The sequence below is a fragment of the Oryctolagus cuniculus genome, chromosome 12 (genome assembly GCF_964237555.1).
Source record: "Oryctolagus cuniculus chromosome 12, mOryCun1.1, whole genome shotgun sequence".
NCBI lineage: Eukaryota > Metazoa > Chordata > Mammalia > Lagomorpha > Leporidae > Oryctolagus > Oryctolagus cuniculus.
The window spans coordinates 102,105,110-102,128,100 of NC_091443.1; the positions used below are offsets into that span (position 1 = coordinate 102,105,110).

Sequence of the window (22,991 nt, forward strand, 5' to 3'; positions counted from 1 at the left end):
GTGGGAGCACAGCAGCTTAAAGCCGCCGCCTAGGACGCCAGCACCCTGGTTCCGAGGGCTGCTTCCCTGAGTCCCAGCTACTCCGCTTCCGACCCAGCTTCTTGTTCACGTGCCTGGAAAGGCAGCAGAAGATAGATCGAACACCTGAATCCCTGCCACCCGCTTGGGAGACCTGGATGGAGTTACAGGCTCTTGGCCCAGCCCTGACTATGGTGACATTTCGGGTACTGAACCAGTGATGGAGTTCTCTCTGCCTGTCTCTCTGTCACTCTGCTTTCAAATAAATAAATAAATTTTTTTTTTTTTTTTAAAGAGGGGCTGGTGTTGTGGCCTAGCAGGTTAAGCCACCACCTGTGACACTGGCATCCCACCTGTTTGTGACCCAGCTGGTCCACTTCCAATCCAGCTCCTTATTAATGGCTTGGGAAAGCAGTGGAAGATAGCCGAAGTACTTGGGCCCCTGTCTTCCACGTGAGAGACCTGGTAGAAGCTCTAGGCCCCTGACTTTGGCCTGGCCTAGCCCTGGTCACTGTGGCCATTTGGGGAGTGAACCGGTAGATGGACAATGTCTTTTTCTCTTCCTCTCCCTCTCACTCATTTGAATAAGTAAATAAATTAAAGGATGAAACCAGGAGCCTGGAATCCTGTCCAGGTCTCCTACATGGATGCAGGGGCCCAAGGACTTGGTCCATCTTGTGCTGCTTTCCCAGGTGCATCAGCATGGAGCTGGATTGGAAGTGGAGCAGCCAGGACACAAACCAGCACCCATATGGGACGCCATCATTGCAGTTGGTGGCTCACCCCCCTGCGTCACAACACTGGCCCCAATAAATAAATCTTTTTTTAAAAAACTACGAAATGCTAATTACTGGAGAAGGTGGGACTTCTTTGTTCTACTGAAACCTTTTCTCTAAGTTTGAAATGCTGTCAAAATGAAAAGTTAAAAAATAAAGCTAAAGAAAGTGTGATCCCGGGGCTGGTGCTGTGGTGTAGCAGGTAAAGCTGCTGCCTGCAATGCTGGCATCCCATACGGGTGCTAGTTCAAGTCCCGGCTGCTCCACTTCCGATCCAACTCTCTGCTATGGCCTGGGAAAGCAGTAGAAGATGGCCCAAGTCCTTGGGTCCCTGCACCCACATGGGAGACCCGGAAGAAGCTCCTGGCTCCTGGCTCCTGGCTCCTGGCTTTGGATCAGCCCAGTTCTGGCCACTGTGGCCATTTGGGGAGTGAACCAGCAGATGGAAGACCTCTCTCTCTCTCTCTCTCTCTCTCTCTCTCCCTCTGCCTCTCTGTAACTCTGCCTTTCAAATAATAAATAAATAAATCTTAAAAAGCATGATCTCCATGAAATATGCCATAAAAACTGAATTGAGCATTTGACTCAGGAAAACCAAAAACAAGCCCAAGAAACACAGGATCAAGGAATCCATAAGGATAAAAACAGAATTCAGTATATTGGTAAATAGAAAAATGAAGCAGTATTATGATAAACAAATTAAAGGAAAAAAAAATCCCAGGTTGTTGGCTGATGTGATAAAGAAAGAAAAAAAAAACATATTTGTAAATGGTTACAATTGGAGAATTACTATTAGAATTGGCAAAGTGAGTGGATTCCTCCCCACCCCCCCATTCTTGGAAGCTCATCAGAAACAGTCACCAAAAAGAACAGGATTTAGGCCTTGCAGCCAGGCACACTGGCACGGGACTGCCTCTGATTTGGAAGAGAGCCCAGAAGGAAGCAGGCGCCATGTGGATTCCATGGCTGGAGATGGCTAGCCCTTGGGCGCTTGGGGCAGAGTTTCCGGCATCCGGTCACAGTGCTGGGGCCCCAGCTGGCACACGGCCATCAGTGGTATTTGCAGGGTGAGCCCTGCTGTGTGGACAGGCAGGCATGGCTACCAGCCATGTGGCCTCCACATCTGAGTCAGTGACTCAGTCAGTGACTGCCCCACCCCCCACAAAGTCTGGTGATCTACTTAGTGCCTTTTGAGAAATTCCTTTGCTGGTTAAAACAGAGAGCCCTGTGTTTGATGAGCAAGAACCCTGGCAGATGTGAGGAAAGAGTCCTGGAAGACCGTGTCTGGGGCAGCATTCTCCAAACCTGTTTTAGATGACAAGATATTAACATAATAAAATGTTTTAGATGCATCCTATTATATGCTACCTTATTCCTCTATAACTTATAAATGAAAGTCTTCAAAAAGTTCATGGAAAATGCATGCTATGAAAACACATAAATTTCAAAACTTTTTGCACCCAAATAAACTGATTTTTAAATCTGCTTTTTCATGAACTTTTTGAAGTATCCTCCTAAAAGTACTGGTACCCTTCCGGATTATGTGATTGATAAAACAAACTAAAATAGAAAAATATAAACTGATGAGATAGAAATAGGCTAAACACTTGTCCCAAAGGGACAAATACCATATGTTCTCCCTGATCTGTGATAACTAACAGAGCACCTAAAAGGTAACCTGCAGAAGTGAAACTGACACTATGAGAAGCAATGACTCGAACAGCCCTTGTCTGGAATGTCGATGAACAGTTTATTATTTCATTTTTATTCATTGTTTCCCACTTAACTCTTTACTTAACATATAATTAATCGTAGGTGCATCAAGTCAATTAAAAATAGATCCCAGTTCAAAATAAGAGTGGGAATGAAAGAGGGAGGAGCTGTACAGATCGGCACACATTCCCACAGACTTACCCCAAAGGGTAAAGCTAAAAACTTGCCGTGGGACTCCAAATCCCATTAAGCTGGCTGGCAATAATCCCATCTTATGTGATAAAGTGATCATATTAAGTGTGCAACTGATCATATAGATAGGACTAAAAGTCAAAGGGATCACATAAATAAGACCAAGTGTCTGGTAGTAGCAATAGATAGAATTACAAAGGGGAGAAAGTTCCAACGTGGGAAGCAGGCCGCACAGCAGATTCATAGAATGACAAACGCCCTAAACAGCCCTCTAACCTCTGAATCAGCTCCTAAGGCATAGTGCCAAGACATAGTGGCAAAAACGGTTCTGCATGAAAGATCTCTGTGAGTAAGACCCCAGTGGATAGAACACACCATCAAAGAAGGATGTACTCTTCTCTGAAGGGAGGAGAGAACTTCTACTTTGCTTATGGCCCTGTCTAAATACTGATGGAGTTTGTGGTCACTAAAGGCTTCCATAACCTAGGCAGCTCATGTCAAGAACCTCAGGTGGTTGGCCGGCGCCGTGGCTCAATAGGCTAATCCTCCGCCTTGTGGTGCCAGCACACCAGGGGTTCTAGTCCCGGTCAGGGCACCGGATTCTGTCCCGGTTGCTCCTCTTCCAGGCCAGCTCTCTGCTGTGGCCAGGGAGTGCAGTGGAGGATGGCCCAAGTGCTTGGGCCCTGCACCCGCATGGGAGACCAGGAGAAGCACCTGGCTCCTGGCTTTGGATCAGCACGGTGTGCTGGCCACAGCAGCCATTGGAGGGTGAACTAATGGCAAAAGGAAGACCTTTCTCTCTGTCTCTCTCTCTCACTGTCCACTCTGCCTTTCAAAAAAAAAAAAAAAAAAAAAAAAAAAGAACCTCAGGTGGTCACTGGTGTCAAAACAAAACAAGAGTGATAATTGTTAAATCAACAACAGGAGTCACTGTGCACTTACTCCCCATGTTGGACCTCTGTCCTTAATGAGATGTACTAGGAGAATTAACAGTACAACTTGTCTTCAAACTGTACTTTATACTTTGTGTGTCTGTGTGGGTACAAACAGTTGAATACTTAGTATGGAGTTGGTCTTCTGTATATGAAATCAATGAAAACAAATCTTAATGAAAAATGGAATGGGAGGGGGAGTAGGAGGTGGGATGGGAGTGGGGGAGAGAGGGCGGGAATGGGGGAAGAATCACTATATTCCTAAAAGCTGTACAGATGAAATTTGTATTCATTAAATAAAGACCTTAAAAAAAAAAGAGGCTAAACAACATTTAAAATGAAATTACCTTCATTTATTAATAGCACATGTTTACCGATACTGGTGTTCAACCTACATTTCAAATACTTTTTTTAAAGATTTATTTGTTTATTTGAAAGGAAGAGTTATGGGGAGAGAGAGAGAGAGAGAGAGAGAGAGAGCGAGCGCACTCCCATCTGCTGGTTCATTCCCTAAATGGCTTCCATGGCCAGGACTGGATCAGGCCAAAGCCAGGAGCCGGGAATTCCATCCTTGTCTCCTGCATGGGTGGCAGGCGTCCAAATAGTTGGGCCATCTTCTGCTGCTTTCCCAGGTACATTAGCAGGGAGCTGGATTGGAAGCGGAGCAGCCAGGACTCAAACCAGCCCTCTGATATGGGATGCTGATGTCATAGGCAGTGGCTTAATCTGGGGAACGGGAGTCAGGGCCAATAAAGCTGCTGCCTTCGACGCTGGCATCCCCTATGGGTGCCGTTCACGTTCTGGCTGCTCCACTTCCAATTCAGCTCCCTGCTAATGGCCTGGGAGAGCAGTGGAAGGTGGCCCAAGCGCTTGGGCCCCTGCACCCATGTGGGGAACCTGGAAGAAGCTCCTGGCTCCTGATTTTGGCCTGGCCCAACCCTGGCTGTTGCTGCCATCTAGTGAGTGAACCAGCGGATGGAAGATCTCTCTTGCTCTCTCTCTCTCTCTCTCTCTCTCTCTCCCCCACTCTCTGTGTAACTCTTTCCCATAAATAAATCTATCTTTTTAAAAAAGCAAACCTGGTGAACCACAATACCAGGCCCTCAAATACTTACTGAAATTTGACTTTCTTGAGGTTGCCTTTTTGATAGATCTGACCAGAGAGTTGTGGTTTATACTTAGTAATGTGCCTGATAAAAGTTCATTTCTAGCAGCCAGAGAGAGCTTACATCTGCCATTGTTTTATTTGTTTGTGTATATCTTATTGTTCTCACTCAAGAGATTTTTTTGTTTGTTTTGCTTTGGCAGGAATTTTCGTAAATTTTTTGCTGGCTTTTTTTTTTTTTTTTTTTTTTTTTTTGACAGGCAGAGTGGACAGTGAGAGAGAGAGACAGAGAGAAAGGTCTTCCTTTGCCGTTGGTTCACCCTCCAATGGCCGCCGCGGCCGGTGCACCGCACTGATCCGATGGCAGGAGCCAGGAGCCAGGTGCTTTTCCTGGTCTCCCATGGGGTGCAGGGCCCAAGCACCTGGGCCATCCTCCACTGCACTCCCTGGCCACAGCAGAGGGCTGGCCTGGAAGAGGGGCAACCGGGACAGAATCCGGCGCCCTGACCGGGACTAGAACCCGGTGTGCCGGCGCCGCTAGGCGGAGGATTAGCCTAGTGAGCCGCGGCGCCGGCCTTTTTTGCTGGCTTTGTACTGGCTGGTGGCATAGATGATCCCCGCCTTCTTTCCAGCAGGAAAAACAAGGAGACAGAGATGCGAGATCACAGGAAACTGGTTAAGAAATTGAGGCAACACAATGCAGGGAAAAAAGAGAAAGAGAGAGAGAAGAACCCACAAGGCTCCTGGACTGGCCAGGAAGCAGTTTTGTTTTGCTTGCTGCGTTCCACCTGCCAGGCTGCTTACCCAGCACGGAGAGGGCTCTCCCTGCCCTGACTTGCCCAGGCAGGGGAAAAGAGAGAGAGAGAGAGCAGGGTGAGGCCCGCTGCCCCAGCCTCCCGCAGCCCTGCCTGTACACCTGCTCCGGTGTTACTGCACCCAACTCACTCACAACGGTGTGTGGTACATTTCACAGTTGCCCACCGTACTGGGCCTGCACTGTGGCACAGTGGGCTAAGCTTCCACTTGCAGTGCCAGCATCCTATATGGGCGCTGGTTCAAGTCTCGGCTGCTCCACTTCCGATGCAGCTCTGCTGTGGCCTGGGAAAGCAGTAGAGGATGGCCCAAGTGCTTGGGCCCCTGCACCCATGTGGGAGACCCAGAGTGTCGCTCCCCCTCTTCGTGGAGGAACGACACAGGACCCTGCGCTGTTCTTTTGTCTGCTCGGCCCTCCCCGGGTTTGCTGCTGGTTCTTCCCTGGTTGGCTACCGACCCTTCCACCTCCATGGAAGGGCGGTTCCCCCCGCCACTTTCCCCACTTCCGCGGGGGAGCGGCACACCGCCGGCCGGCTCTCTCGGGGGCTGCTCAGATGTTCCTTCAGATAGATGTTCCCGGTGCATGTTGTCTCTCTCCTCCTTTATAGTCCTTCCACCAATCCCAACTCTGCTACCCACACGCCGAGTACGCTGCTCTCCTCCAATCAGGAGCAGGTCCTGCTGTTTATTGGTTGAACTGGAGGCAGCTGTGTAGAAGCTATTTCCTCCTCTCCCAGCGCCATATTGTGGGAGAGCAGATGCATAGAATAAGTCTTAATTCCAGTAACTTAGTCTAGTCCGAGTTGCTCCCAGTTGCTCCCCACACCAGAGGAAGCTCCTGGCTCCTGGCTTCAGACTGGCACAGCTCCGGCCATTGCTGCCATCTGGGGAGTGAACCAGCAGAGGTAAGATTCTTTCTGTCTCTCCCTCTCTCTGTCTGTAACTCTATCTCTCAAATAAATAAATAAAATCTTTGTTTAAAAAAAAAAACAGCTTGTTATATCCTGAGATCTCTCCTGGGTGCGGGGCGGGCTTGGATCTTAGAAAGGCCACTTTTTTTTTCTTACTTTTATTGATTTATTTACATTTAATTTGAAAGTCCAAGAAACAGAGACATCTTGCATCTGCTGGTTCACTCCCCAAATACCTGTAACACCTGGGGCTGGACCAGGGTAATTCAGGAGCCTGGAGCTCCATCCAGGTCTCCCCTGTGAGTGGCAGGGACACAGGCACTTGAGCCATCACCTGTTGCCTCCCCGGGCGCACATTAGCAGGAAGCTGGACTTGGGGGTGGAGCGGGGACTCAAACCCACACTCTGTAGAGAATGCAGTGTCCCAGGGGGTGTCTTACCTGCTGCATCACGTGCCTGCCCCTCCTTCCTCCTTTAAGGAAGCCTCATGCTGGCCTCTCATTACATTTTTTTTTTTTTTTTGACAGGCAGAGTGGACAGTGAGAGAGAGAGACAGAGAGAAAGGTCTTCCTTTTGCCATTGGTTCACCCTCCAATGGCCGCCACGGCTGGCGCACTGCGGCAGGCGCACCGCGCTGATCTGAAGGCAGGAGCCAGGTGCTTCTCCTGGTCTCCCATGGGGTGCAGGGCCCAAGCACTTGGGCCATCCTGCACTGCACTCCCTGGCCACAGCAGAGAGCTGGCCTGGAAGAGGGGCAACCGGGACAGAATCCGGCGCCCTGACCAGGACTAGAACCCGGTGTGCTGGCGCCGCAAGGCGGAGGATTAGCCTAGTGAGCCGCGGCGCCGGCCGACCCCATGGTTTTGTCAAGCCTTTCCCTGTAAAAGTTCCCTCGCAGGGCTCATGTGAAGATCAGCTGTGCCAAGCGCTCTGCACACTGCAGGGTGCTTTTCGGAAGCACAGGACAGAGTCATCAATACGGGTAACTGCCAAGGATAAAGCTGACTCTTTCATGACCAAGACAATCGGATCATTCCCAGAAACTGCTGTTGACTCAATTAAAGAGTTTCAATAGGCGTAATGACAACTTTTTTAAAAACGTGTTTTTTTTTGTAAATGCAACAGAGTTTTTTATGTTTGTTTGTTTGTTTGTTTTAAGAAAAAATGGTAGTGGCTGGTGTTGTGGTACAGTGGGTTAAGCCTCTGCTTGCAATGCTGACCTTTCACATCGGAGCCCTGGTTTCAGTCCTGGCTGCTCTGATTTCCACATAGCTCCCTGCTATATGCTTTTTTTTTTTTTTTTTTTGAAAGGCAGAGTTAGACAGTGAGAGAGAGAGACAGAGAGAAAGGTCTTCCTTCCGTTGGTTCACCCCCCCAAATGGCCACCATGGCCGGAGCGCTGCACTGATCCGAAGCCAAGAGCCCGGTCTCCCATGCGAGTGCAGGGCCCAAGCACTTGGGCCATCTTCCACTGCACTCCCGGGCCACAGCAGAGAGCTGGCCTGGAAGAGGAGCAACCAGGACAGAATCCGGCGCCCCGACCGGGACTAGAACCCGGGGTACTGGCATCGCAGGCAGAGGATTAGCCTAGTGTGCAGCGGTGCGGGCCATCTGCTAATGTTTCTGCGAAGGCAGTGGAAGACGGACCAAGTACTCAGGCCCCTGCCACCCACGTGGGAGACCTGGGTGCAGTTCCTGGCTCCTGGCTTCAGCCTGGGCCAGCTCTGGCCATTGCAGCCACTTGGGAGGTGAACCAGCAGGTGGAAGATATTTCTCTGTTTCTCTCTGTGTGTTTCTCTTTGTCGCTTTCTCTCTCTACTTTTCTTTTTTTTTTTTTTTTTTTTTTTTTTTTTTTTTTTTTGACAGGCAGAGTGGACAGTGAGAGAGAGAGACAGAGAGAGAAAGGTCTTCCTTTTGCCGCTGGTTCACCCTCCAATGGCCGCCGCTGCAGCCGGCGCACCGCGCTGATCCTGGCAGGAGCCAGGAGCCAGGTGCTTTTCCTGGTCTCCCATGGGGTGCAGGGCCCAAGCACCTGGGCCATCCTCCACTGCACTCCCTGGCCATAGCAGAGAGCTGGCCTGGAAGAGGGGCAACCGGGACAGAATCCGGCGCCCCAACCGGGACTAGAACCCGGTGTGCCGGCGCCGCAAGGTGGAGGATTAGCCTATTGAGCCACGGCGCCGGCCTCTCTCTCTACTTTTCAAATAAGTGAATCTTTTTTCTTTTAAGAAAGAAAATTGATAATGTCTAGACTTTGCAACAATGGTATAAAAATGTGATTTAGAAATCTGAAGGCATAAATACTGGAAGGAAAAGAGTGCAGATTGGTGCCACCTCACACGGGGCACCAAAAATGTAAGAAAAAGCCCCCACCACGGGGCTGGTGCTGTGGTATAGCCGGTAAAGCTGCCGTCTGCAGTGCCCTGGCCTGAAGCGCCTACATCCCACATGGCGCTGGTTCGAGCTCTCTGCTATGGCCTGGGAAAGCAGTAGAAGATGGCCCATGTCCCTGGGCCCCTGCACATGCGTGGGAGACCTGGAAGAAGCTCCTTGCTCCTGGCTTCAGATCGGCGCAGCTCTGGCCATTGCAGCCAATTGGGGAGTGAACCAGTGGATGAAAGACCTCTCTCTCTCTCTCTCTGCCTAACTCTGACTTCCAAATAAATAAATAAATCTTTAAGAAAAATAAGAAAAAGCGCACAGATCGGAGAGGAGACAGAATACAAACTCGCAGCCAGACTGAATTTATTAATAAACACAGAGGTCAACCAATGCCACCATGCTCATAGACCAAATACGTGGCAGAGGCCCAGACCCCTCTGGCAGGCTGGGCCCTTCTATATCTTAGGTGGGCTAAGGGTGGGGGTGGGGGGCAGTAGGTGGAGATGAACTGCTCCATACTGGTTCTACAAGGTCGGCCCACTGGCTTCCAAACCTGGAGAAGAATGCAGGGGTGCGGTGGGGAGCAATACAGGATGAGAATGAACTTGTCTCTTGAAAGAAGGCAGAGGAAGCAAGAACCTAAAACGGCTGAGGCTTTTTCCATCAGATACCCCTACAAGGGTTTGCATAAAACTGCATAGTGCCTAGAATGCAGGGCCAGCCACTCTGGGGGCTTCAATTTTGACCATGAAACTTGGGAAAAGGTTTACACAACAGAGTGGGCTGTCTCGTCCAGGAACTTCTTGCCACCAGCACTCAAAGGCCAGCACTGGGGAGGCTGAATTTGCTCTGGCCCACACATGCGTTCTTCTTAGAGGAAGCAGCATCACCCTGAGATTGGAAATGAGTTCCTGCGCTTGTGTTAAAGAACCGATTTTGGAAGAAGCCATTCCTAGCATCTGCTTTGGTTGGATGGCGTTCAAGTGAGGAAACAGGATGGCCTCAGCTCTGGCTGTTCTCTTTAGCCTGTCTGGGAATGCAGGGCAGGGTGGGGGGCAGGATGGAGAGACCAAACACATACCGCTACGCTCAGGGCAGGACCCACAGAGGCACTGGAGGGCCTGACTCTGAAAGACTTGAAAGCCAGAGTCACAGAGAGAGAGAGAGAGAGAGAGAGAGAGGGAGAGACAGCAAGAGGTCTTCCATCACTGGTTCACTCCCCAAATGGCCGCAACAGCCAGGACTGGGCCAGGCTGAAGCCAAGAGCCAGGAGCTTCCTCTGGGTCTCCCATGTGGATGCAGGGGCCCAAGGACTTGAGCCATCTTCTACTGCTATCCCAAGTGCATTAGCAGGGAGCTGGATAGAAGTGGAGGAGCCAGGTCTTGAACTGGCATCCATATGGGATGCTGGCTTCGCAGGTGGTGGCTTAGCTTACTATGCCAAAGTGCTGGCCCCTTGACTGTGTTTTTAAAAGATTTCACAAGCCTGTAATGGATATTTAAAATTATTTCTTTGAAAGGAAAAATAACACAGAGAGAGAGAGAGAGCTTATATTCTCTGGTTCACTCCCCAAATGTCCACAACAGCCAGGGCTAGGCCAGGCCAAAGCCAGGGGCTAGAAACCCCATCAGGGTCTCCCTCGTGGTGGCAACGTCCCAGGTACTTGACCGATTACCTCTCAGGGAGTGTATTCAGGGAGTTGCATTGGAAGCTGAGGAGCCAGGATCTGAACCAGCACTCTGATACGGGATGTGGGTGCCCCCAGAGGTAGCTTAGCCTGCTGTCCCACAATGCCCACCCCCGGAAGGACTTCAGAAATCATTTACTGCATAATTTATAAAAGGAAAATATTTTTTTGCTTCTTCTCTCCCTTGCCGCAACCCCCCATTTTTTTTTTTAGTAAAACACAAAGCAAAATATTAAAACTCAGTATAGATGGTCCCTATCTTACTTCCTAGAGGCAGGCTTAAGGCCATTTGGGAAACACGTTCTCTTTGCAGCCAGCCTTGGGATTGGTGGACATGGACTGGGTCATGAGTAGACTTTCCAAACGCATTTCCTAAGTCTGATGGGAAACACACAGTGCCGGTTGCAATAACCAAGAAAGCCCAGCAGAGGGCACAGTTCCCTAACAATCTGAAATGCTAAGCAGCGCATGTAGAAAACTAGGATGCTCCTCCAATTTTTTTTTTTTCTTTTTCAGAATTCCTAGCCCTCTGGAAAAACATAAAGAAAGTATAGCCATTCCGACCAATTAAAACGTACCAACAACTCAGATTTCTAAGATGTAGCGTTATTTTTAAAAAGTTTATTTTCATCTTGAAAGGGAGAGAGAGAGAAAGGGTCTTTCATCTGTTGGCTCACTCTCCAGAGGCCTGCAACAGCCAGGGCTGGGCCAGAGTCAAGTTGGGGTCTAGGAGTAGCACACGCTGTCTCCCAGGATGCATCAGCAGGAAGCCGGGTCGGAAGCAGTGTCCAGGACCCGAGCCCAGTCTCTCTGATATGGCATGAGGGCGTCCTAAGTGGTAACTCAACCCGCTGGGCCACAACGCCGGCCCCTGGAGGATAGCTCCAAAAGTATTTTGTTTCCAGCGCTGGCTCTGTGGCGTAGCGGGCAAAGCTGCCACCTGCAGTGCCAGCATCCCATATGGGCGCCGGTTCGAGTCCCGGCTGCCCCACTTCCTATTCAGCTCTCTGCTATGGGCTGGGAAAGCAGTAGGAGATGGCCCAAGGCCTTGGGCCCCTGAACCTGCGTAGGAGACCCAGAGGAAGCTCCTGGCTCCTGGCTCCTGGCTCCTGGCTTCAGATCCGCACAGCTCTGGCCTTTGCGGACAACTGGGAAGTGAACCAGCGGATGGAAGACCTCTCTCTCTCTCTCTCTCTCTCTCTCTCTCTCTCTCTCTCTGTCTCTCCTTCTCTCTCTGTGTAACTCTGACTTTCAAATAACTAAATAAAGCTATTTAAAAAAAAAGCATTTTGTGTCCACCATTTCTCTTCTTCATACAGTTTGCCTGTAGCAAACTTGTGGCTTAGTGGTTTAAGCCACCATCTGCAACTCTGGTCTTCCATATGGAGGCCGGTTTGAGTGCCAGCTACTCCCCTTCTGATCCAGCTCCCTGCTAATGCACCTGGGAAAGCCGCAGAAGATGGCCCAAGTGTTTGGGCCCCTGTACCCATGTGGAGACCCATGGGTCTCCGGCAGGAGTGGTGGGTGAGGAGGGGTGGCTGATAGGGCCCGGCTCCCTGCTCAGGACCACACAGCTGGTGTCCAGAGCCTCAGACACCTCTCTCTGGCCCTGCCACTACCAGGGAGCTAGGAACAGGTCTCACAAGCTCCTTTGTAAGGCGTCCCAGGGCAGAGGGATGGGAGGAGGAGCTGAACGAGGCAGGGGAGGGGATGAGTGGCAGGGCCCCTCCCTTTTAGGAAGGATTGGGGGCAGCGATTCTCAACTGGGGGCTGTTTGTTTTGTCACTCCGTCCCCCGACCCCCCGCCACCTGCATAGGAGTGATCTGTCCCCCACCCCCCACCCCACGCCCCAGTTAACAGTTTGAGAAACTGTGGTCTAGGCGCAGGACCAGTAATTCTCAAAGGGTGGTTTCTGGGGCCTGGTACAACAGCATCAGGTGGGGCTCATTTCCAAAGTAAAAATAAATAAACAAACAAACAAATAAATAAAAGCCTCAGGTCCGACCTTGGACCTGCTACATCAGAGGCTCGGGGAGCAACCTGTGCTTTAAGGGACCTGGCGGATGGTCTAATGCATACTCTAGCCCAAGAGTCACTTGCACTGGTATATTATCGCTCCAGATCTGTGGTCTGTGTTTGGAAGGTGGCGGTGTGCTGTAGGCTACTGCAAACTGTTACCACGCACGTTCGGAGGGAACGGTAGGTAGAACTCAAATTTTTATTTTATGTAATCCTTCTTTTTTTGTTTTGTTTTGTTTTAAAGATTTATTTATTTGAAGGCAGAGTGACAGAGAGGGAGAGACAGAGACAAAGAGATCTTAAATCCACTGGTTTATTCCCCAAGTGGTTGCAACAGCCAGGGTGGGGCCAGGCCAAAGCCAGGAGCCTGGAACTCCATCTGGGTCTCCACATGGGTGGCAGGGGTCCAAGGACTTGGGCCATCTTCTGCTGCTTTCCCAGGTGCATTAGCAGGGAGCTGGATCAGAAGGGGAGTAGTTGGGGCTCGAATCGACCTCCATATGGAAGGCCAGAGTTGCAGATGGTGGCTTAAACCACTAAGCCACAATGCCGGTCCCAGGATTTTTTTTTTTTTTTTTTTTTTGGGACAGGCAGAGTGGACAGTGAGAGAGAGACAGAGAGAAAGGTCTTCCTTTTGCCGTTGGTTCACCTCCCAAATGGCTGCTATGGCTGGCGCGCTGTGCTGATCCAAAGCCAGGAGCCAGGTGCTTCTCCTGGTCTCCCATGCGGGTGCAGGGCCCAAGCACTTGGGCCATCCTCCACTGCACTCCCGGGCCACAGCAGAGAGCTGGCCTGGAAGAGGAGCAACCGGGACAGAATCCGGCACCCCGACCGGGACTAGAACCCGGTGTGCCGGCCAAGTGAGCTGCAGCGCCGGCCCCAGGATGTCTTTTTAATAAATGCCTTAGAACATTCTCACAGTCAAGCAGATGTGAAAACACAGACTGCGGAGAGCAGGTTCGGGGTCACAGATGAATGACGTCACGTGGCGCCAAGGCCCCCGTGTTCATCTGAGAGGTTCTACACCCAGGTTGGGAAGAGTTCCCCGAGCCAGGCCGCAGACACGAGAAACTGCGACCCGAGGGCGGTTCCCCAGAAGCCGTGCTCTACAAAGCTGTCTAGGCAATCCCGGCGTGCAGCCCCATCTGACAGTCAGTGACCGTAGGAAACAGTCACACCACAGTAACCACCTGCCCCAGAGATCCCCCTCCTGGGAATCCGCCCGAGAGAATGGAGAATGTATGTCCGTGGGAAGACTTGTACGCGAGTGTTCATAGCAGCGCCGAAGTAGAAGCGAGCCGATTCCACTACAGTGTTGGTAGTTGGACAACATTGTGAATATATTAAATGTCTCTGACTTGTACACTTTAAAATGGGTAAAATGGTAAATTGTTATGTTATACAAATCTTATCTCAAAGACAAATAAAATAAAAATTCAGTGGCCTGTGACTTTTTTTTTAAATAATGCCTACTCTTTTTTTTTTTTTTTTTTTTTTTTTTTTGACAGACAGAGTGGACAGTGAGAGAGAGAGAGAGAGAGAGAGAAAGGTCTTCCTTTGCCGTTGGTTCACCCTCCAATGGCCGCTACGGCCGGCGCACTGCGCTGATCCGAAGGCAGGAGCCAGGTGCTTCTCCTGGTCTCCCATGGGGTGCAGGGCCCAAACACTTGGGCCATCCTCCACTGCACTCCCTGGCCACAGCAGAGAGCTGGCCTGGAAGAGGGGCAACCGGGACAGAATCCGGCACCCCGACCGGGACTAGAACCCGGTGTGCCTGCGCCGCAAGGCGGAGGATTAGCCTAGTGAGCCGCGGCGCCGGCCGCCTGTGACTTTCTTAACAGAGGTAGGTTTTAAGAACTCAGGCATGAGCTGGACGTGAGTGGATTGCTCACGTGGGAGGAAATGCCGTACAACAGACACCAAGCCCCATCTGTCCTCCCCTGGCCCTGGCCTCTTGTCGGGGTAGGGAGCAAGTGGCTTTTCAGGACTGGATTGGAGGAGCAGAAAGGTCAAAGCAAAGCAGTTAGCTCTCCCTCTGTCAGTCGGATCAATTGATGGTGGGCTCTGGAAGGCTTGTGCAGAGAAAGCAGCTGGTGAGACCAGCTTTCCCAACGTGTAGTGTGGAGGCACGGATGATTGAATCTGGATACAAACAGAAAGGCGGGATGGCTAGGGACGACCGAAGTTACATTGTGCAGCCCCATGCCTGGCCACGGAGCCTGAGTGCCTACCCTGGAGGAGAAAAGGTCATGGGGAGGTCATGACCCCATGCCCTCAGACGCTCACTAATGGGTTTAGCAGGGCGGGTTCCTATCAAGAGAAGTGGCAAACAGGTCCCCTCTCCTGGGGACTCAGCTCGCATCATCTGGTTACTGCTATTTTTTGTGTAATGTTCGCTTCTCTTGCTGGATTCCAAATTCCGCAAGGGCAGGCGCTGTGTCTATTGTATTTCCCACTGTGTGTTCAGTAGTGCTTGGCACACAGTAGGTGGCTTCTCAGTGCATCTTTGTCGACTGACAACTGGAGGCCCCCAGGTTAAGCCCCTCGGTGAGGGGTGAATGCAAGGCTGCCAAAGTGCGGGGGGATGCTGAGGCCAGTCTGTGAGCAGAGCTTGGCCTCACGGTGCAATGGGTGCAGAGAACCAGGGAAGCAGTGAGAGGCAAGGGGCTTCCTGGAAGTGGTGACGCCTGAGCACTGAGTGTAGGACGGCATCGTATGTAGGGCCTTAGGAGGCTGACCGGTCCTGGGGGCTCAGGGAAGCTGCAGGGGGCAGCCTGGCTGGAACTCCTGAACGCTGATGGTGGTGGGAAGCCACTTGCAGAGGACGAAGACAGGCAGGTCTGTGCTGTGTTGTTAAAGATGCATTTTATTTATTTGAAAGGCAGTGGTAGAGAGAGACAGAAGGACAGACAGAGACCTTCCATCCACTGGTTCACTCCATAAATGTCTATAGCAGCTGGGGCTGGGCCAGGTGGGAGCCAGGAGCCAGGAGCCAGGACTATTTTTATCCTCATTGCACGGATGATGGAACTGCAACTCAGGGAGTCTGCTCCTTGGCCACGTTCATGCGTTACTGTGTGGGTGGTCAAGGTTTGACCTTGGGCAGCTGGACTTGAAGATGCTGGACCATCAGCATGCTGCCCTCAGGTTGGCTGGGTGGGTAACGGTACCACTCTCTCATTGGGGGAAATAGGAGGAAGATGGTGGACTGGCAAGGAAATGCCAAGTTTTGGACAGGTTGAGAAGGAGACGCTGTGGGTTTCTCTGTGATATCCCATGGGCTTATGCTAATCAGTTTGAGAGAGAACCTGCTGGGAGACGAGTGCATGGGAGGCCCAAGTCCAAGGTCAGTCGTCAAAGCCACAGAAACGAACAGGACAACCTAGAAGCCAGCGTGAGAGCGAGAGAAGAGGTCAAAGACAGCACCGGGGGATGCCAAGGAACCAAAGACGTCCTCAGGTGTGGGCATCAGGAAGCTATGGGAACCATGGCGGGAGTGGGGCCCTTATTAGGGTAAGGGAGGAAGCCAGAGGGCAGTGGTTAGAAAACTGGCTGCTATTCTAGGGAGCTCCGTGCAGAAGGAGAAGCGAGCTCTACTAGAAGAGACCAGGGGTCCGCAAGGGTGATGTCTTCTTCCTGTTCATCACTGAGAGAGATCTGCAAACGTTACAGGTGAGATGGGTTCACCTCTCAGTGTGGAGGGTGGGAGAGGAAAGGTGTGACGGAGTGAAACCCTGGAGGCAGCTGCAGGAGTGAGGCCAGGGAATCAACCTTCACAAAGAACACAAATACTTGGGGCCAGTGCTGTGGCGGAGCAGGTGAAGCCACTGCCTGCAGCGCCGGCAAACCATATGGGCACAGGTTCGAGTCCCGGCTGCTCCACTTTCTATCCAGCTCTCTGCTATGGTCTGGGAAAGCAGAAGATGGCCCAAGTCCTTGGGCCCCTGCACCTGTATGGAAGACCGGCTGCGCCACAGCACCGGCCCCAGCTATGCTGCTTTGAAATGGAGGCACCTTTCCACACACTGCAAAGCCAGTGACTCAGTGTGGCATGATACGGTTCCCAGGGGACCTATTCTTGGGTGACATGGGACTGCTCTGTGAGTTGACCTCGTCTCAAGGCCTCACCATGGCCTTGCTGAACTGTCTTGCGTATTCTCAACCTCGCTTCCCTCTCCCCTTCACTGGGGATCGGAACTGCCCTGTGCGTGTGCCTCTCCATGTTTCCTAGCTCCCGTTCTGTTTCACTGCAATGGATTCTTTTTCTAGAACAAAAGACCCCTATTGTTAATTTTTTTTTTCATTTTAGTTGAAAGGCAGGAAAACACAGAGACAGGTGGCCAAATGCCTGCAGCAGCCAGAGCTGGGCCAGGCCGAAGCCAGGAGCCTGGGACCTAACCTGGGCCTCCCACGTTGGTGGCTGGAATCCAACTACTAGAGCTGTCACTTGACGCCTTAGCAGGAAGCAGGATATTGGTCACGAACTCTGTTATGGGGCGTGGCTGTCCTCGGTGGTGACTTAACTGCTGCATTTACCCCTAAACCTTTCATTTATTTGGCACAAGGAGAGGGAGACAGAGAGAGCACTCCCATCCATTGGGTCACCTCCCCCCACCAAACAACTACAATGGTTGGGCCTGGGCAGGAGCCAAAGCTGGGTGCTGGGAATACAATCCAGGTCTCTCATGTGGGTGTTAAGAACCCAATTACTTGAGCCGTCACTGCTACCTCCCAGGTATGCATTGGCAAGAAGCTGGAATCAGGAGCTAGGTCTAGGAACTGAACCCAAGTACTCTCATGTGGGATGCAGGCTTTTTTTTTTTTTTTTTTTAAACAGCTGGCTAAACACCCACTCTTAAAATGTTTCTTATAATAAAAAATTTAATCCTGTTGGTGTCTGGTTAACGGAGACCCCAGACTAACTTAGCTACCTATAGGCACAGGTGGAAACAATCAGAAAGGCTATCGCTCACCTTCCTGTGAAAGGGGTTGAGCTCAGGGAGACCAGAAGGGGTCTGAGTGTTACAGCAAGATGGGTGGTTGCGGATCCTGGTCACTTTTTCAGAGGTTTGTAGCTCAAGTGTGACTGCCCACCAGGCACAAGGGGGGGACCACACGAGGGTGGGTATGATGCACACAGATCAGGGCTCTGGGAATTGAGGGAGAAGCTGAAGGGTTCCAAACCCTAGTATCTGCGAGTAGGAAGTGAGGTCAGCCACTGAGAACAGGATGTGGAATTCTGGAAGTGCTCCTGTGGAGAAAGGAAGAGAAGGCTGACAACGGACGGAATCAGAGGGGCTCTGGAGGAGGATGCAGAACTGGCACAGCTGGGGAGATCTTGTAGGGCCTTGTAGGCCTTGGGAGCATCTGAAATTTTAAAAAACATGGCAGAGTTTGAGGGAGAGATCTTGTATCTGCTGGTCCACTCCCCAAATTGCCACGTGTCCAGTGCTGGGCCAGGCAGAGGCCAGGAGCTCCACCTGGGTCTCCCATGTGGGTGGCAGGGGCCCAAGCACATGGGCCATCTTCTGATGCCTTCCTGGGCACAACAGGAAGCTGGGTGGAAGGTGGAGTAGCTCGGTCTCCAACAGGCGCTCATGGGGTAATGGTGTCATATACACTGGCCCGTGGCCTTTGGATTTTATACTAATTGTGTAGGGTTTTGAGCTGGGCCACATGACCTGATGTCTACCTTAGAGGGCCCACTTTGGCTGCGCAAGGATGTAGGAATAAACAAGAGTCCAGTTGGGCCGTTAGAGGAGAGAGATGGTGTGGAGCGGGTGGGGAATGGCAGGCGCTGGCTGGCAATGATTTCTTTCCCCCAGGTGGACTAAGGAGCCAGGGCAGCACTGGATGGGGGGATGGGAGCGTGCTTGCCCATCTACACATACTAGAAAGAGCGAAAACTGTGAGGACATTAAAAGTTACAAAAATTAAGTTTTCTAAAAGAAAAAAAGCCTTTGCCTATTTCGCAAGAGGCTTCCCTCTTTCACTGCATTCTATTTGGAGCGTTGGTTCTAAGACATATCTTTGATAGCACTGTATTTTTCCTGGCTTTGTAGTTTCCTTGAATGAAGGAGTACTTAGCTCCTCCTTTCTGTGAAGTAACAGCTTCATTTCTTTTCAGACTGGTGACTGTGCACTTCCCATCTCCACACGGCAGGAGTGACCACTACCGTTCCTCGGCCACCCGTCGGCCCTGGGTTTTCAGCTCTGTCAGATTCCCTGGGAGTCTCTGGGTGTACACAATCACACACACAAAAGGCAGTCATGATAAAAATGTCCTCACAAACGTTTGCCTTTTTAAACAAAAGATGTGCCATATATTTTTATTAAATCATAGAAAACATTTGTATACAAATTTTTCCACTCTGGAGAAACTGTATTATTAAACAGCTGGGTAACAAAACAGTTGAAGATACATCTCATTTTAAGCAGAGACAAGTTTTAAGTTGTCACATTTATTTAAAAAAAAACAAAAAACAAAAAACAAAAACCGCTGAAATAATCAGTAACAGTTTTGGCTTTTTTCACCTTCAGGCCAGAGGAGTTATATCTTTTATAATCCTCAATTTTAGGAATTTATTTTATTACTTAAATCAACCATGGAGTTTAAAAGATGAACAGAAAATCAACTTCTTTTTACCTACACAGGCTTTTAGAAGACTGTGAATGCTGAAGTCCAGGAGACAATCTGATTCCACGGGGCTGATTAGGCTTCCTTTCTACAATGGAAAATGTGTACAGTGGTGTGGAATATATTTCAGAATAAGTTAAATATTGAGACATACAGTATGGCGATAATGTCCTACTTGTTTTCCTACCGAGTAAATTCCGAAGTTCATCCTAATCTTACACGTTTATAAAAGAAGCGAGGAAAGGGGTCCAGTGATGCCGACGCCACAGAGCCACCACCAGAACCACACTGTCCAATCACACGCTCCGGCGGACACGCGGCCCTGGCAGGATCGTGCCCCCACTCCTCCACTGAGGATCCAGGTGGGCTGACTGAGGTGCACCTAGAGCAAACGGGCAGTGTTTCTGAAGTTTAAGTGGTCACCTATTCTGTTTCTAAACAGAGATCCGGAGGTGACACTGACATGTCTGCACTCACACAGATACTCACATAACAAACACAAATTAAATATTTTCAAAGTCACTTTAAATTAAATTGAATACCACTATTTTTAAGTGCATGAAGTACTTTCCCCTAGCTTGAATGCATGTTACAGATCCATCATTAATAAGGAACGTGTTGGAGGCCCATCTCTTCCTCCCAGAACGCCCTGGAACAACACATGAGGCCTATGGGGGGGGGGGGGCGGAGCAGGGGGACGAGGCCACGGTAACAATGGAGGGATGGTCTCCGAGTGTCATCTTCCCGAATTCCAGTCTGGATTGCATACTCATCGGAAGAAGAAACTGAAAATGGGCTCGTTGGGCCTGGCGTCTTGCTTGTCTGCAGTCGCCTCCTCTGGAACGCTTCCTTGACCTTTAACACTGCCAGCCACACTAGAAGCTGCTCCCGGGGCCTGGGCCCCCACTGTTGATCTGCAGACCTGGAGTGCTCTCGGGGAACGTGTAAACAAATCCAGGAAAAACCGCGTTTCTGCGTTTTCCTCATGTCAGTGACAAACCTCTCTGGCTGAGAAACAATCTAACGGGGAGGGCTGCCCCAACGTCAGCTTCCCACAGGGCTTGTCCTTTGCTCGTCCTGCTGTAGAAAACTGGAAAGTCAAGTCCTTTTTGCCTGGCTTGTCCCGAACGGTATTAAACAGTCAGAAATGTTTCTTTGGACTACACTTTTCCTGAATTATGGCCGATGCCTATCTGAGCCAGCTTGGTCTGCCTTCTCCTTACTGGAGGGGACTTGGAGACGAGGCCAGGCTTTTGTGCAGGTTGGGGTTCTGGCTGTGCCTGTTCCGACTGCGAACGGATGAGAACATGGTATTGCAACCCGGCACTTTGCATTTGTGCAGCTGGCGGAGGTGCACGGTTTTGTAGTGGGCCCTGAAGGTCCCTTTGTTACTGTACGTCTTTTGGCAGAGGTGACAGGTGATGGGCAGGCCGGAAGGCAGGCTGGCGAGGCTCTGGTCGGCACTGTCCATCAGGACACAGATGGGGTACTCATCTTCGCCGGGGACAAGGCTGGACCCTTCACAGTTCCCGTCGCTGTCTTCCATAAGCACGGTGCCTTCCTCACTCGCCCCTTCAGAGTCCCAAGAGGAGTGGCTGCTGCTCTCTGACTTCATGCTCGAGGTAGTGCTCAGGTCCAGGATGGTGCCCTCACTCAGGGGGCCGGCGCTGTAGCTCTCCAGGTTGGCACTGTGGACTTGGGTTATTGGATAAACCAGACTGCCCATTCGACTTGTTCCCTTGAAGATGACGGATGTCTGGGAGGCTTGCTGTGCGAAAGCCACATCCTGATAGGCCTCCTTGGCCACGTCTTTCAGAAGGTAAGCTGCTCGAAAGTGGTCTTCAGGGCTCTCCACTGCTTCCTGGTCCAGGACTTTCTGGTGGAGGCTTAGGTTTGAACTGTGTCTGCGAGAGTGAAAAGATGGTTAGAAAGGGATCTGGCTGTTGCTTTAGACGGTCATCATTCTGAGTAGAGAGAATTGGTGGGTATCAGGAGAACCCTACAGCCTGGGAGAAGCGATGGTGTGGGCTCAGGTCGCTGTAAGATGTAATGCTGGCTGGCGCCGCGGCTCACTAGGCTAATCCTCCGCCTTGCGGCGCCGGCACACCGCGTTCTAGTCCCGGTTGGGGCGCCGGATTCTGTCCCGGTTGCCCCTCTTCCAGGCCAGCTCTCTGCTGTGGCCCGGGAGTGCAGTGGAGGATGGCCCAAGTGCTTGGGCCCTGCACCCCATGGGAGACCAGGAGAAGCACCTGGCTCCTGGCTCCTGCCATCGGATCAGCGCGGTGCGCCGGCCGCAGCGCGCCGGCCAAGGCGGCCATTGGAGGGTGAACCAACGGCAAAGGAAGACCTTTCTCTCTCTGTCTCTCTCTCTCACTGTCCACTCTGCCTGTCAAAAATAAAAATTAAAAAAAAAAAGATGTAATGCTGCTGTTCATCACTCGTATGAACTTAGCATTCACCGGGAAATGAACAATCTAGACACTGGGAATATATACTTCTATTCAATTTCTACAATCCGATAGATATGGAACTTCCTGTGCCCCATCTACTGGGAATGGCGACTACTTCAACCAGGCCAGTTTAACTGGGACACTGGACCCAGGAGCTACCAAAGGACTTTTTTTTTTAAGAGGCAGAGTAACAGACAGAGAGGGAGAAACAGAGAGAAGGGTCTTCCATCCACTGAGTCACTCCCCAAATGGTTGCAATGGCTGGAACTGGGCCCATCTGAAGCCAGGAGCCAGGAGCTTCTTCCAGGTCTCCCACATGGGTATAGAGGCCCAAGCACTTGGGCCATCCTCTGCTGCTTTTCCAGGCCATATGCAGAGAACTAGATCTGAAGAGGAGCAGCCGGGACATGAACTGGCACCCCCATGGGATGCCGGCACCGCAGGTGGAGGCTTAGCCCACTATGCCACAGTGCTGGCCCCCTAGAGGACTTTATTTTAATGAAACCAGGAAATATTTTCTAGAGCTGCATTCTCCAATATGATACTCACTAGCAGTACAAGACTATGGAGCATCTGAAATACGGCTGGGTTCATAGACTAAAATATTATTTTGGATATATTGAATTAAATATGTTACTAAAGCTTACTTCACCTGTTTCACTTTTTTATTGTGGCTGTTAGAACATTAAAAATTTCTGAGGGTGGGCATTGTGGTCAGTAGGTTAAGCCATCTCTTGTAACACCTGCATCCCATATAAGGGTGCTGGTTTGTATCCTAGCTACTCTGCTTCTGATCCAGCTCCCTGCTAATGTGCCTGGGAAGGCAGTGGAAGGCGGACCAAAGACTTGGGCCCCTGCTGTCCACATGGGAGATTCAGATGGAGTTAAGGCCCCTTGCTTCAGTCTGGCCCAGCTCTGGCTGTTGTGGCCATTTGGGGAGTGAACTACTGAATGGAAGCTTTCTCTTTCTCTGCCACTCTTTTAATCGATCAATTAACCAATATTTAAACATTCTTTTTTCTATGTGGCTTGAATTGTATTTCTATTGGATCATGTTGTCTAGAGTATTTACACACACTTTACAGGTGTAGGAAATTCTGCGCATGGATAGGTGTGTGTGTAGTTTAGAACATATTGGCAGCGTTTCACTATGTGCCAGACAGAAGTTTTGCAAGTGCAGCAGTGTCAGCACACCGCCAATCATCTACCCAGTGATTACTCCTGAAGGGCAGATAATGAACAACCATTATAAAACGCGCCTTTTCCTTACATGTTATCATTTTGATGTAACTTGTAAATCAATGTTGTTCTTGCTTGGAGATTCCCTGCTAACCTCTGACAGGCGAAACCACCC

General features: G+C 50.7%; 1 protein-coding gene across 1 annotated transcript in view; it reads right to left on the reverse strand.

Moving 5' to 3' along the window:
* Nucleotides 1-18,844: 18,844 nt before the first annotated feature.
* The window catches only part of BNC1 (basonuclin zinc finger protein 1), a 33,659-nt gene continuing 29,512 nt past the window's right edge, over nt 18,845-22,991 (reverse strand). Inside the window, exon 5 of the mRNA XM_070054574.1 lies at nt 18,845-21,091. Coding sequence (XP_069910675.1) covers nt 20,407-21,091 — 685 coding nt within the window. The 3' untranslated portion in view covers nt 18,845-20,406. The remainder of the gene's footprint in view (nt 21,092-22,991) is intronic.